At 46.7% G+C, this 14,396-nt stretch overlaps 1 protein-coding gene across 1 annotated transcript in view; it reads right to left on the bottom strand.

Annotated features, from left to right (window-relative positions):
- T265_03891 (hypothetical protein) overlaps positions 1-1,409 on the bottom strand; it is a gene marked incomplete at both ends in the record, with an annotated part of 24,518 nt that extends 23,109 nt beyond the window's left edge. Inside the window, one exon of the mRNA XM_009168483.1 lies at positions 1,324-1,409. Within this exon, the coding sequence (XP_009166747.1) occupies positions 1,324-1,409 (86 nt within the window). The remainder of the gene's footprint in view (positions 1-1,323) is intronic.
- Positions 1,410-14,396: the final 12,987 nt, after the last annotated feature.

Below are 14,396 nucleotides of genomic sequence, written 5' to 3'. Positions count from 1 at the left end.
CATGGCTACCCGAGCGGTTCAACTCGAAGTGGTGCATTCTTTGACTACCCATTCCTTTATTTTGGCATTAATGAGGTTCGTTGGTCGAAGAGGGAGACCCTTAGATATTTACAGCGACAACGGATCCAACTTCGTTGGTGCCGTTAAGGAACTCAGGGAGCACATATCGCTTTGGGACCAAGCGAAAATCAACAACCGAATATTGGCTCGAGGTATTCAGTGGCATTTTAACCCCCCGCTTGCTAGCCATCGAGGAGGAGTGTGGGAGCGAATGATACGATCAGTATGGCAAATCATTTTTGTGCTCATCCAAGAGCAAACTCTATCTGATGGTTGTCTGTCAACCTTTTTTGTTGAGGTGGAACGTATTCTAAATGATCGGCCTTTGATATCTTTGAGTGCAGATTGCCGTGACGTGTTGGCTCTGACTCCGAATCACCTTTTGCTACACAAAGCGAACGCAGGTATCCCATCGCATTGCGATTTGAAAGAGCAGCTCACCCAACGTTGGAAACAAGTGAATTATTTGTCGGAAGTTTTCTGGAACAGGTGGATGAAAGAATACATTCCGACGCCTCAGTGACGCCATAAGTGGTTAAGTCGGAACAGAAACCTCAGAGAGGGTGACGTCGCTATGGTAGTGTCCGAACATCTCTCTAGAGGAAGGTGGCCGCCGGGTGTTGTCACCGAATGTCAAACGGATGCAGACACCCTCGTTAGAACGGTTTCCCTCCGCACTAGCACCGTTGTCATCAAGCGCAATGTCAGGAGCCTATGTTTGCTGGAAGGGGAGGACTAACGAGGTTTAGGGATGCTTCCTGATAGATGTATTAGAACAGCCGGTTTTTAGCTCAGCGTGATATCGTGAGTAGGCGCGTGTACCGATGAAACCGACCTTTGTGGCAGGAGGGGACTCGAACCATTCAGGTCGGTGGCTGACGTTGCATGCTTGTAGGCTAGAGCTCTCCTGATGACTTACCTGTTCGCTTACTGACCGTCGGAAGAATTTTGGCTGGCGGTGTTGCAACTTCATATATATTTAAAATTGCCTCCAATCTTGTATGACTGCCTTCCCGGTTAACAATTCAAAAGGACCGCCCTTTTTGAACTGGTGGAATTGAACTCTATTTCAGTTTTGCAAGACATCCATATTTTCCGTTTTCCTTGCCGCGCAAATCGTTTTTACCGCTTTGATTATACTATTTTTGTACCAAAACCTTCGGCTGCTATATATTGTTTTAATTCATGAGTTTGAGACGCAGTTTCGGTCAAGCGTTGACTGTTGATCCATATCGGCTTTGCTTGCCTTTTGGAGTACCTCACCGTTTGTCGAAAACCGTTGAGGCTTTTAATTTTGTATTCCGTGTAAGTACTTTCATTTTTATAGTACAGCACATTTGCGTAGCCATTCGTTCGGAGTTTTGCCGGTTTGGTTGTTAACCTTGGTGCTCGTTGCTCAAGAATTCGAAACGGTCCTTAGAACGACTTCACTCATCTCCTGCAACGCTACAAAAGGACACCTGGATGGACTTCCAAAACGTTGCACCAAGTGGACTTTCCGCAGCGGCGCTAACCGAATTTGTTCAAATGAGCGCTCGGGCTCAGCATGCCGATGCACCCACCAGATGCTGCACAGGCATTCCTTCCTGAATTCGGTCAACACCGACGAAAGACCCTTTGTTGATCAGGTGCTAATTAACACTCCACTTGGACAAAGCGGCCATGTGTGCTGACCTCCGATTTCATCTGCTATTGGGCCGAAAATTCCGCACCCTAAACGTGAATTCGAAACTTCTGCAGTGCAGACTTTTCAGGAATGCGTATCTTTCTCGAGCAAGTTAAAGTGGAACCAACTGCAGTGGAAGACAGCTCACACAGTTGACGCACTGTTAGTCCCAAGAACAGCACGAAATTAGATTAGCCGCAAGACACCTAGAAAAGGGGTCTCAAACGTTTTTCAGAAAGTTGACTACAGGAGACACCGATGAGCTGGCTGTGGAGCATGTGAAAACAAGCCGTTACTCTCGACCCTGCCAGGAAAAACACAAATGTGCTGTTCAAATATATGCGACATGGCCGCAGAAGCAAGCCATCCGGGTATTCCTTGAAGGACAGGAACGGAGGACCCACGAGTGACCCAACAGTGGTATCTGAAGTCTAGAGAGAACATTAAGAATTGCTGTAACGAACCCCAGCTTCGGATCCAATTTTGCCAAGGAATAACTACAAAGGTTATCTAACCGACTTCGTCTTCGCGCGTTCACCGTTTTATGGATGATTTAGCGCACCTTCTCCCGTATTACTCGCATGGGCTTCCGAATAATTTATGCGGCCCACGCCGGACCGCTCCCTTAATATGCCAACCAAGTTTTATACTCAGGACGCACGAAAGACATTACCCTCTTTGAGCGTGTCCAGCGAGCCGCTACGAGAATGGTGGCCGGCATCCAATCCGTGGACCACGGAACGCATCTCGTGTAGCCTGACGTCGTTCCCCTGTAGTATCGTCGCCTCCGAGGGGACCTATTTCTTACTAATGCCCAGTTTGAACAGAGCTTGGCCAACAGGTCCTTCACCGTTGACCCTGCAAACACACGGCGGGGACAGAGTAAGAATATTTCCGAGCTCACTGCGTACACATCCATTAGGCAATTTTTTCTCGTTTCGGGTAGTAGCTGCGTGGAATGGCCTTCCTCAGACGGGTGTAAATGCTCCTTCTAGAACCCAGTTCAACACGCTACTAGACATTTATTTATGCAAATCCTCGCGCTGGCAAGCATACTGCCGCGCGCTGAGAACATAAAGAGCAGTGGTATGCCCTTTTTTACTTATGCCTCATAGGTGAACGACAGCCGCTGAACGACAAGAACAAAACCGACCCGGGAATCTTGAGCAAAAGCCTCGATCCTGTGCATCAATCTGTGAATCCGTGAAAAACATTGAGGCATCGTCATCTATTGAACATCTAGGGGTAATCACATACTGTTGCTCAAATAATACCTGCGAAGTTTGAAATTTAAATGAATTTCTCAGAAAGCGCTGTTCCCGGTGGTTATTTAGGTTAATCATTTTATGGTTGTGGAATTAGGCTGTTTTGGTCTTGGTGTAAAATTCCACTTACAAATACACCTGACCTTGCATCCAAACCCTTCACACAGTGGACAGGATGGTTTCAGCAGTCGAATGAACGTTATTTGAAATTTAGCTTTACAGTGGGCCCAGATAGGCGGGCGATAAATGTTTTTGGTGCGGACTTGAATGCTAGTGAGGCAAATGTTTCAGCACTGCAGGTGCTGCTTGTTATCCTCGCTGGGAAACTTGTTGATTACTCAAAGGAGCACACAAATTTGCGCTGGAATAAGATCGCAGTAGGCGCATGCATCTATGAAAGCTTCGCCAGACTTCAGTTATTCCCGTTGTTCCACAAGCCGAAATGTCTGTTGCACACACTTTCCCAGCCTTTTTGTGTGAGCACGTTTTAGGCCCCTTTCTACGAATGGGTCGGAGCCCTTAGCCTCCCTGATCACAGACGAACGGACATCAAATGACTGTCTGTGTCAGCCTTTGTGAAAGTTGGGCAATTCGCTCCTGTGTTAAATGTTTGACTTGTTCAGGGGAATGATGCGTAGGCGGTGTTAGGTGAAGTCATTCTCCGCTGTCAAATTCGGGGCACAAATGTAGACTCTAAGTGTCGATCCTGTGTCTGATATCGTGTTGTTATATTTCTATCTACTTAAAGCTACCGTAGTGTTTACAACTATCACGTGACATCCATAAATTTCGGGTATGGACTTCTTCGGCCCATGGTATACGCAGTTACGCGTGTGGGTTGCCTGGACAATGACGAGCAGTTGGTGGCACGCAAATTCCCCCAGAAATTGGAAATATATCACCTAACTTATCCTTCATTCACGACGTGCTTCACCGGCAGGTGAGAACATTTCACCTATAACTAGGCCGTCTGTGCCCATTTCATTATGGTTCACTATGTCATTTTGACCTACAGCCGTTTTCAGAATTGCAACGGACTTCCTGAAGGAATAGGCGCACCACCTTGACGGCTTCAAGCACACCACAGAAAAGGCGTCATTGCAGGCTGAGTGGTTTAGGTTGGAACTAGAGATGGATACGTCGCACCGCTGCAGCCAAAGGCGATTTCGAAAGGGTGACGACTACATATCGAACGCGGGATATCAAGCAATTGCGCATGCATTTTCCCAGGTTTTGAGGCGCCAAGTGTCACCACCGCAGACGGCGCAATTCACTAAAATAGAAATAAAAAGGTGGGATAAATCCGTGTTAAGTCACATGTAGTTCCGACCCCAAAGGGGAACTCGCGTAGTTGTTACATTTGTCAGCAAACGCAGCTCCCCCTTCTGCCAGATGTGGGTTTACCGTTTGTCCATCTGCCTGTGATACTCAATGCCGTTTGCATCAATGCAAGTGTGGATCTATGGCGTTCCCCAGAGGGGCTCCGCTGCGATGTCATTTGAGTCGAAGCACAAGGCACAGCACACTCTGACCCGCGGATTAGTGCGTGTTAACCTTTTTGTTTCCAAAGAAGTACTGTTTGAAAGCTCTTAGTTTACGGTGTATTGTTAATTGAAATCTTCTTAAGTGCCACTTGTGGACGAGAGACGGTGGTCATTTTACCCGTAAATGAGAATGTTGCGCCATACTTTTTTAGGGTTATTTATCCGATTTTGGCAAAATCTTGATGCGGCAGTAAGGCTTATTATCTGCCAAACCCTGTGAGATACATGGATCAAAACGTCAATAAAATCAGTCATTCGAGTAAAGCCAAGGCGCAATGGCTTAACCGACTGCAAGGGATACTTTCATTCGATATTCTATCCAACGACGCATAGTGGCTGTGCTACCCTGCACGTGCCTGTTTAGTGGGGATCATGTCTACATCGGATGATGCCCATTCCCAGCGATGCTGTCCCTGCTCCTAAACCACTGTGCCCCTAATCCCCGTCAGTTACGATTTTATTCTGACCGTGACATTATTACCATACCTGACGGTATGCCACCCACACGTCAGGAACTCATCTAAAAGAGTGGGCTCATATCCTTTTTGACTGAACCCATCTGGCAACTTTCTTTGAAAAGCACCAGTTAACTGGATACCTTCTACCTTCATCCGCACTTTGAGCGCATGATCTTGGTTCCATAGGCTCTGGCGTGAACCATGTAAGGTTTACCGTCCCCGCAGCTGCACAATATTAACTGACGGCTTGAGGTTTCCTCTAAATAACGGAAGGGTCCGGTGGTTGTAGTCTATTCCCAGGGGCTCAATGTGTATGCCCATGAGGCCATGTCATTCGACAGTTTTTCAGCATTGACCACTGAAAGCCTATCGGTTGCCATAATTTGTAAACGGCTATCTGTTGCCAGTTAAATGCCTTAATGATTCCATGACAATATCGCTAGAGAGGTTTCGACCTATCGGCGTAAGCAGTGTATAACTTATGACAATGCATGGATGTCTTTTCGATTTGTCGCAATGCTGTGATTAGAATTTACAAGCAGGCAACAGCATCCTCCTGTATATTTATGCAAACTAGCAGATCAGTAGTCATATAATGGCGCTTACCATCAGTAATGCTTACAGATACGCATGGATTCGAGTTTCCTTGCTCGTCTTTCTATGCAGACAAACGACAAGTGGAATTTTATACACTGGATCAAGCCCCTCACAAATTCTTATGAACGGTTGTGTTGTGGGCCACAGAAAGTTCCCAAATTATTATCTCTACAAAAATGCTTTTCTCTTGGGTTTACTTAAAGCTAACCATGTTTTTCAGTAGATTCTGACGTCTTAGCGGGCACCGATGATTAATTTGCGAAAAATCGCTCGATTGGACAGATCATCCGTATCTAGAAATTGCGTGGAAAAGGACTAAATGTAGACCATTCTAGTTACAAAGAGTGAATCCCGAAAAAATATTTTGCCAGATAGAGAAATTTGGTTTTCCTGATAAAACTACCTAAAACCTGGGAACTGCGACCTGTGAAACCCTGGTAAAGTTTGCACACTTTCGTCCTCAGCTCTTATTCAGGGCACTTGGCAGCCCATAGTAAAAGAACAAAATCACGATAAACCACAAAAAGCGTTTGTTCTGGACCTTGTGATCTGACTGTTGTTTGCTTGTTTTCCTACAATCGCCGCCTATCGGTCACAAACTAGCCAGGGTGGTAGACATTTTGGGCTCACTCTGTTGCCTTGCGGAAGCTTCCTGATTAATTCTGCATCAGACCTTGTTGGCTAGTTCTGTCTTGTGTATCACAGCTACGTAAAACCAAGTACCTCTTATGCTCCAAAAGAAATGTCAACGTTTTTTAGTAGCTGCAGAATTCCAAAAAACTAAGCAACTGGTAGGCGGCAACCTAAGCCTGGAAACCATGCAGTATTTTTGGAAAGAGGGAGAGCTGCGGGACTCCAAAACTCCCACGGTCGGAACCCAAAGCAGAGCGCAGCAAGGCGTCGAAACCTGAGTCTGGTATCAGTGCCTAAAGAAGGAAATTAGGTGAGTAAATTCCTCCTGATAACACTGAGAGAATTTGTTTGGTGGGGCTCGTATAGCCAACCGGTTGAAAATGCCTCACCGCTTGTCCTTGTGTCTATTTGTTGTTAGTCTATGCCGCCATGACTATTGCATCCACTGCTGCAACCCATTTACGCTGAAATTCGTGATCGTTTCCATTCGGAACTATATTGTGAAAACAGTACGTGGTTTCCTCCCAACGGGGCCTACTGGGTAGAGGCAGGGGGCTATTGGAAATAAGTGCAACTGCAAGGCCGGGTCAGTTGCCTGAGTTTATTGAGATTTCGCAAGGTGTGGTGGTAAAAGAATTCCCGCCAATGCTTTGCACCCGAAGATGCAACTGGGAAAGTTCATCGGAGATCATTAGGTACGCTTCCAGGCAAGCCACCTAAGGGAGCAATTGTGCCGAATAATGTGCAAACGCAGCGCTCTTTCGCACTCTCCACTGGGTTATCCAAGCAGCCCTTTAAACTCGTTATCCATTACTGCAAAATTTCATCTGTAACCCAAATACGCGTCTAACACATCATTATTCCTGCTGAAACACATAGGCTTAAGCATGGTTAGTTACTTTTTCACGCAGGGTGGAATGGGTTTGAGGTAAGGTTGAAAGAAAACCACCCACTTAAACAACTGCATCTCCTGCTTCACAATGAATCCTTTAAATTGCACGGAAGGAAGAAGCTTCGTTCGTTTGGTTTCCTCTGGCGGGTTTTGACTCCGTCGGTTACTATAAGTTGCAGTGTTTTGTTCCCCGCAGGCCAGAATGCCACATGCAGCGTATTTTACTGCCGCTGTACGTTGCGCTACCCAGAAACTCTGCGGCAGGTTTCCTGAAATTCAAGGTTGGGTTCTTGTAATGCTTACCTGGAGATTTGCATGTTCCTTTGCTAGCACTCTGGCTGGGAATAAGACAGGTAAGCGTTATTATGACCGATCACTTTAAAACATGGGTATGTGGGCTTTCACATCATAATATACTGCGGAGACAACGCGGAATACTAAATTCACACAGACATTTCTATGGCTGCTATAGCGACAAAAAACATGCAGTTCTTGTGGTTACTTTACACTTCAAATAATTTCCCAATCTTGCTATGTTTTCCTCCTTCCAAGGTCTGCAGAAAACTGCTCACAGTCTGCAGATATTTGGAATACCTCGTTCCGAAAATAATTGCAGAACCAACGTGAAATGCAAAGATGATATTGCTGGTAACCAACCACGCCTAGTGAAAGCGTCTAAAGTGCGGACCATAAACCAGGAACTCCCAGGGAACAACTCAGACACCATTCACCGAAATTCGTATAAAGTTTTGGAAATAGCCTAAAAAGTCAGCGCCAGAAAATGTGGTATAAAATTTTGTTCGGGATATCACTTTGGCCAGCGCCCTTATCGTGTTCAAACAAGAGTGACGTGAATGTGAACACCACAAATCTAGCAACCATTTCCAGCAAAATGTTACATTTATATTTGTTTGTGATTAGATGGGTGACAGAAGCACCAAAGATGCATTCTCTAGGCCCGTGGCTCAGGGCTTTCAAGTTGCTTTCCAAACACCCTGTGCCATCGAAATTCCGCGGACTTTATGGAAAGCTGCCTATCTATCTTGTCCGTTTTATTTTTGGATCGTGTTCCCATCGTACTTCCATTGTCGACCTGTCGAGCCGTCTTTGGACAAAACTTTTTCCCCTACTCGTATTCTGAACCATTAGACAAGCTCCCCTTCCACATCCGTACTATATCCTCTCATGTGGTTTCTTGAATTATTATCGATTCTTGCATTTCTATTGAGGTAGCCGAACATATTTTTGATCAGCAGCCTACACCAGACACTTTTTAAATAAGCCCTAAGTCTTTCTAATCTGCGCTCTCACGCCAACTGCCCCACAATTAGTATAACGGTGATACTTATGATGGTGAGGCATACGAGTAGCATGTTCTGTTCTTGTAAATTCGCTTTGCGTTTCTTGAAAAGGGAGGCCTGTTGCGGAATTCGTGGAGTCGCTTTTACCATTTGCTTGGATTTAAGCAATGATTGAAGTGAATGAATATCCGGGAAAGTTCAAGAAGACGCGTTCAGGAGAACTGGGATGTCCAGTTTTTGAAAATAACATACAAATGAGAGCTTGGCTTCTCTGTCCAATAGTCAGTGACTGGTGAGTTGGCGTTTTCTAGTAAACAACTCCGCAGCGAATGCCTTCTCTCTTTCACTGGGCCCTAGCATATAGACTCACTTGGTTCGACCCCTGGCGTTAACCCATAAGTGGAAATACTCCCCTAAGTGTTTCCTCCATGAATCCACATTTTATCTATCTCTTATTAAGACGTTCCCCTCCCGGAACTACATCTGCACCTGCTCCCTGAAGCGCAGTTGTGTTGCAGAGAGTGTTGAGATCCTGCCACCGTAATTTTTTCATGCCCGCTGAACTTGTATTTCCTTAATTTGAGCTTCCATACCAAGCTAACTGATTCTTAGTTCTCTGAAGCCTGGTCCCACCCCTGTGGCGGTTCTCACTAATGCTATAGTACACAGGCTCTGAACATCTATCTTATACTTCTGTGGCCCAAAAGGTAGCTGTCGCTTCATTTAGCTCCAGTGGCTCCTCCAGTCGCCATTTGCCCTGTGTTTGTTCCAAGTTACTGCGCTGCTTCACTGGCCTAGTTTCTCTCGACCGGATATATTATTTGGTTGCTAGGGTTATTTAATAATTCACAAACCGCAATCATTACTGCCTGGTGGCCTGTTGCACTGCGGATCTGAGAGCGTGCACGGGGGGTGCAACCCTCGCCTTTTGGATGGGTACGCATCGCAGAAAGGTTCGTCCTGTTACGTTGAATAACGTAGTAGATTTCAGCTCAACAACGTTTCTTATCCGTTATCTCCGAAGCTGCTACCTGGCCACTTATTAGTCGTCCATTGTTGCTGTTCGTATTAACCCCTGTTGGCACAACGCAGACCCTTATGTTTGAATTCTTTTTATGAGCTAAAAACGACCGCAGTGTATTTTCCCGTTCCAACCGGCCAAATGGCTAGTCCCCTTGCTAGCGACTTTGGCGGTAAAGTTTTTCCTTCCCAAAATTAGGTACCTGCCCTGTCTCGTTTCTAGGTCTGCAAACAATCCTACCCTCCTCTCGGTTCACTTGGCTTGTTGCCATCTCTTGTTAGATTTCTTCTTTCAACACCGCTATATCTGATGCCTTCCGGCACTCAGCAGATGCCTCTACTTTTGGTTTATTCTTCCTCATTGCTCCATTTCCCAAAATTCAAACTTCGGCTGCTGTTACCCGAACGCCCATATAACCGTGATTCCTTCAATCCTGCTGGTCTCCTGTCCTCCAACTGAATGGATTTCGTCCGTGAGTTTGCGTCGGCCTGACTCTATCTGTATCAGTGTCCTCATCTCACCCATATCCGGCTGACGTGGAAATGCGTATTCCCTCCACGGTTGGGTCGTTTTTGACAACCGTTGCGGGGCTGTCTATAAACCGAAGCATGCCAGTGCAACGATGGCATGGCACTAACCTACTTAGTGTGATAGCTCTTCGGCGATGATCTTCTCCAGAAGCTCGAACGCAACCTCTAGCCCACTCGAGCCTGTAGTCGCAACTACGAGCAAATTTTTCACACATCCCCAACCAACCCCGGGGTGAGTTCATTCTCACCCGATGAAGTTTTCGTCCGGATTTAAACAACCCGGTTTTCTGCTGACATTTCGGCTCACCTCTTCCAAAGGTTTAATTTCATGTACGGTGTTTGTTTGGCCATATGCACTGACACTACCTCCTAATCGAATCTGGCTTTTATGCCTGACTTCCCTACAACAACGACATTGGTGCATCTGCTTCTTTTCAATTTAAACCATAACTTTGGGGCAAAGCTCTGGCCTTGCCTCTTGACCAATCTGCCATATAGTTGGTCTGCTGGGGTTAGTGACCTGGATACACACATGACCGCCTTCTCAGTTCCATCCATGAATGAACGGTACCGACACCGCTAGCGGGAGCATCAGCTGCCAAACCCATCGGAAGCTTGGGATCATAGTGCGTCAGCAGCATTTGGGCACGGACTTGAGCTTGCAGAAGGCAGCTTCACATTCTTCTGATCGAAGCATAGGCACGTCCTCGTTCCACAGGTGACTGAGCGACGGCCAGACACCATGCAATGCAGGTCGAGATGCTGAATAGTAGTTGATGAGACCCAAGAATGAGCAACGCATGGTACCATATTTGATTGCCCGCATCTGTTGAAAGACTCGTATGCTTTTGGCATCGGGGTTTTGATCGCGGGCATCAAATATATTCCGAGATAATTAACGGCCGTCTTGAACAGCTGACACTCCAATGTGGAGGCAAAGGCCATTGTTCTGGATATGTTGAAGCACCATATCAATTCGCGTGCGCAGTTTATCCGGGGAGCCGGCGAAAGTCCGTACATCCCCTGGGCAGGCGGCTACACCTGGAATGCCAGGGAAGATAGTGACCATCAACTGCCGGAAGATCCCGATGACCGTCTTAACCCCAAACGGTTGACGTTTGTATTCGTACAGCAGAGATCGGGAGTCCGACGCAACTTCCGCAAACGTATCAACCAGGTCAGGTTTAGCGAAAATCTGCCACCTTACTTGATGGCGAATCAATCGTCAGACACCGGTAGTGGGTAGTGGTGACGTTAGAGGTCTGCATTTAGGCTTGTTGAGAAGTCGTCACAAAACAGGATTGACCCATTTGGCTTCTTCGCTACGACGATTGGTGCTGCCCATGCGCTGTAGGCTACTGGAGATTGGATACCTGGTTGCTCGAGATGCCGAAGTTCTGCGTCGGTCCGTGACTAGGAGGCTCACAGGATTGGACACTCGGGGCGAAAAACTGAGATAGCATCCTGTCGAATTTGGAGGCTTTCTTGTGTGGTAGAATAGCGACCGAGGCCAGGCTCAAAAACCTTATCGAAGCGCCAACTGTACTCACCGGACGGATCTAGAGCAGCAGTAGCGCGAGAACCAATCGCGCTGCAGATAGAACCGAAGGGGATATCAGCAAGACTAAGGCGACCGAACCAGTCGAGACCAAGAAGATTCCGTTTGGCAGCGGTTACGTAACGCGATTTAGTAAGTGTTCCTCTGATTGAGACGCAGCGTTGCAACTCCCCGGAAAGCCAAAACACCCCACCAGAGGCACTGATTGCAGTTCTGGAGGACCGTCAGACGTGGGGTGGCAGAAGCATTCGCCAAAGCTTCTACGAAATAATAGTGACTTCTGGAGCATCGTCCAAATGCAGTTTGACCGAAAGCACACTGACGAGGACAGTGAGAAAATTTCGGTGAGATGGGACACTTACTTTAAATGCTGCCAGCAAACTCAAGGCGGAGCCACCCGCGGGGTTTTCTGCTTCGAGGCACCATGGGTTGCACTGGATGGGTTCGCCCGACAGCATCCGTATTTGTGGCTCACGGTCTTGCATTGTCAACAACGGTGTTGCTTGAAAGCGCATAGTCTGACAAAATGCCAAGCCGTGCAATTACACGACGGATTTTACGGACTCTGATTTAGACATTCTGTTGATTAGGTTGGGTAGTTCCAGAGGGTGGCGGATCAGAGGAGGACGGGCCAGAGCTTCGAGAACCGGAGGGCTTGGAGGCCTGGCGAAACGCATGAAATTCGGAAATACTTTGACTCACGGATGAGAAAAAAGTGGTGTCAGGCTTTGTGTTGGCTAATCGTTGAGACCCGTCAGCAGTGGCACTGAGCTTCAGCAGAGTTTCGCCCAAGATGGTTAAGCAGACGCGTCCGTGTGTCTGCGAATTCGGGGGTTTGAAGGCACCATAAGAAAATGGGGAGTTTTACTTGGACAGTTATGAGCGACTTCAGGTTGAAATTTTGCATTTACGATTAACAATGCCCCTGCAAGTCAAAAGTTCTTCCAACTTGCTCATAACCAAATTTAAGCAGCGTCACTGCGTATTAAACAGAGAACGTTTCACAGAAGGACACATCAGAGTCTGCGCTGTCGTTGAAAGACTTGTCGTGTGAGTCCTGCTACAGTACATGTACGGCTCTGCCAAGCCAAGTTAACGGATCACGCGCTGGACTTTCGGTGCATCATCCTGCACAGCAATTTTGACTCGGACGAGGTCATCATGGCGGTGGGACCATGTGCCGAACGTGACGTTGGCGTAAGGCCCATGGTTAAACTCCGCTATGCCGTTCGCATCTACATTGAGTTTGCGCCGAATCAGACGTGGCACCAGCCCGCACTACTAGCTTTAATCCTTAGCTGCGTGTGCATTTTGATAAGCTTAAGCTGTTGTTTGAGTAGTCCTCCAATTTAGCGGAATCCATTGCTAGTAGACCGGAACACCTCGTCGTCAAGTGCTATATATCTGGATGGGTACGATCAACGAATATACGCGACTTGGGAACAAGCGTACAAATCCCAGGCTATGCCTCGAGCCCATATACTCCTCGCACCGACAAAAGAAAACGGTCCTTTAGAGAAGGGTTTTCACCGCCTCAACCAAAGGTAAAGTTCGGCGGAAGCACCGTCGAATATGTACATCTTGAGCGACCTTTAAGAGAAATAAATTCCTTAAGACACAAAATCCAACTGATCAGTAGGAAAGAAACGCGGCCTTCTTGAATTGAGGTGCAACTTGGCGAAAAAGGCATGAAATTGAAAAGTTCAAATTTTTACAAAATACCTCGGGAAGTAAAAGGTTTTGAGGGACACTGATATTCCCAATAGCAAGAGCATTTCAAACACTTATCCAAAAGCACCGAAAGGCCGTGCGAAAATTTCAACCAGTTTGTCAATTCCCTTAATATTATTATTTTCTAAAACTAAACTGCGAGTAATTGGCCTAAGACAGTTTGAAAGGCTTATAACCGGTTTCCAGGAAAAGCAGCGTCAACACCCTTCAGCGACCCATGAACCCAGTGATGTCTTATTTGTTTCGTAAGCGATCATGGAAGAGCAAAATGCCTGACGCCGTCTGGCACTGAAGAAGAACGTGATAGATTACACTCACTTGCTTCTGTCATATTTTAAGTAACCAGCCCAAAAATTACTCTATGCTTCCTGCAAACGCTACCAAATGGCTTGCCTAAGGAGACCGATTCTGATAGAGGTAACAATAGCTCTCGGGGTCCTCGTGACCAATTTGCCGCGAATATGTATTGTGACTTTCCTCAGAGCTGCTGTACTCCAGCCACTTTAAGCACTGATGTAAGATACATTCGCCTTCGAGTATTGCCAAAACGATTCGTGGAATTTCGAGCTACGTGAAATGAACAAACGAACGTTTGCCCACGGCGGACGCTCCCTTGTTGCGAGACGATGTGCCTCATGCCTGTCGCAGAAGACTTTTCGCACCTTCCTGACCTCCGGCAGGGTCTTACAAAAATATCGAAGAGCACACTCATACGATTCAGCGGTTCCATTTTTAATGGATCCGTGATACTCGCCCCAACCTTTGCCATAACCATCCATCACTACATGACAAATGTGAATCGATCCACAAGTGCACTGTGTAATCGAATCAAACATTACGATGCTAAAAAGGTTTTTCAGTTCATTGGGGGAGAAACATAGAAATTTGAGTCGTTCATTTCCGTAACAACGCAGGACAGTTCAAGAGCCCCGAATATAAGGTATTTGCTTGGTCAAATCTGTTCCACCGGAGGGCAGCTCCACCTCTCAACGTTGGCTACGCAAGCTTCTTACGTCATATTCTGCACTTACTTCATTCCAATGATGCCTGGTGCAGTAAAGAATTTCACCGCTGGAGGGTTTCCACCAGTGGGAGAATCCCTGATTCCTGGTCCGTCGTTAGTCTACCGTTTGCGTAATG

This window comes from Opisthorchis viverrini (assembly GCF_000715545.1).
Source record: "Opisthorchis viverrini unplaced genomic scaffold opera_v5_59, whole genome shotgun sequence".
Lineage (NCBI taxonomy): Eukaryota > Metazoa > Platyhelminthes > Trematoda > Opisthorchiida > Opisthorchiidae > Opisthorchis > Opisthorchis viverrini.
Note: the sequence above shows the minus strand (reverse complement) of the source record. Positions and strands in the feature narration are given on the sequence as shown.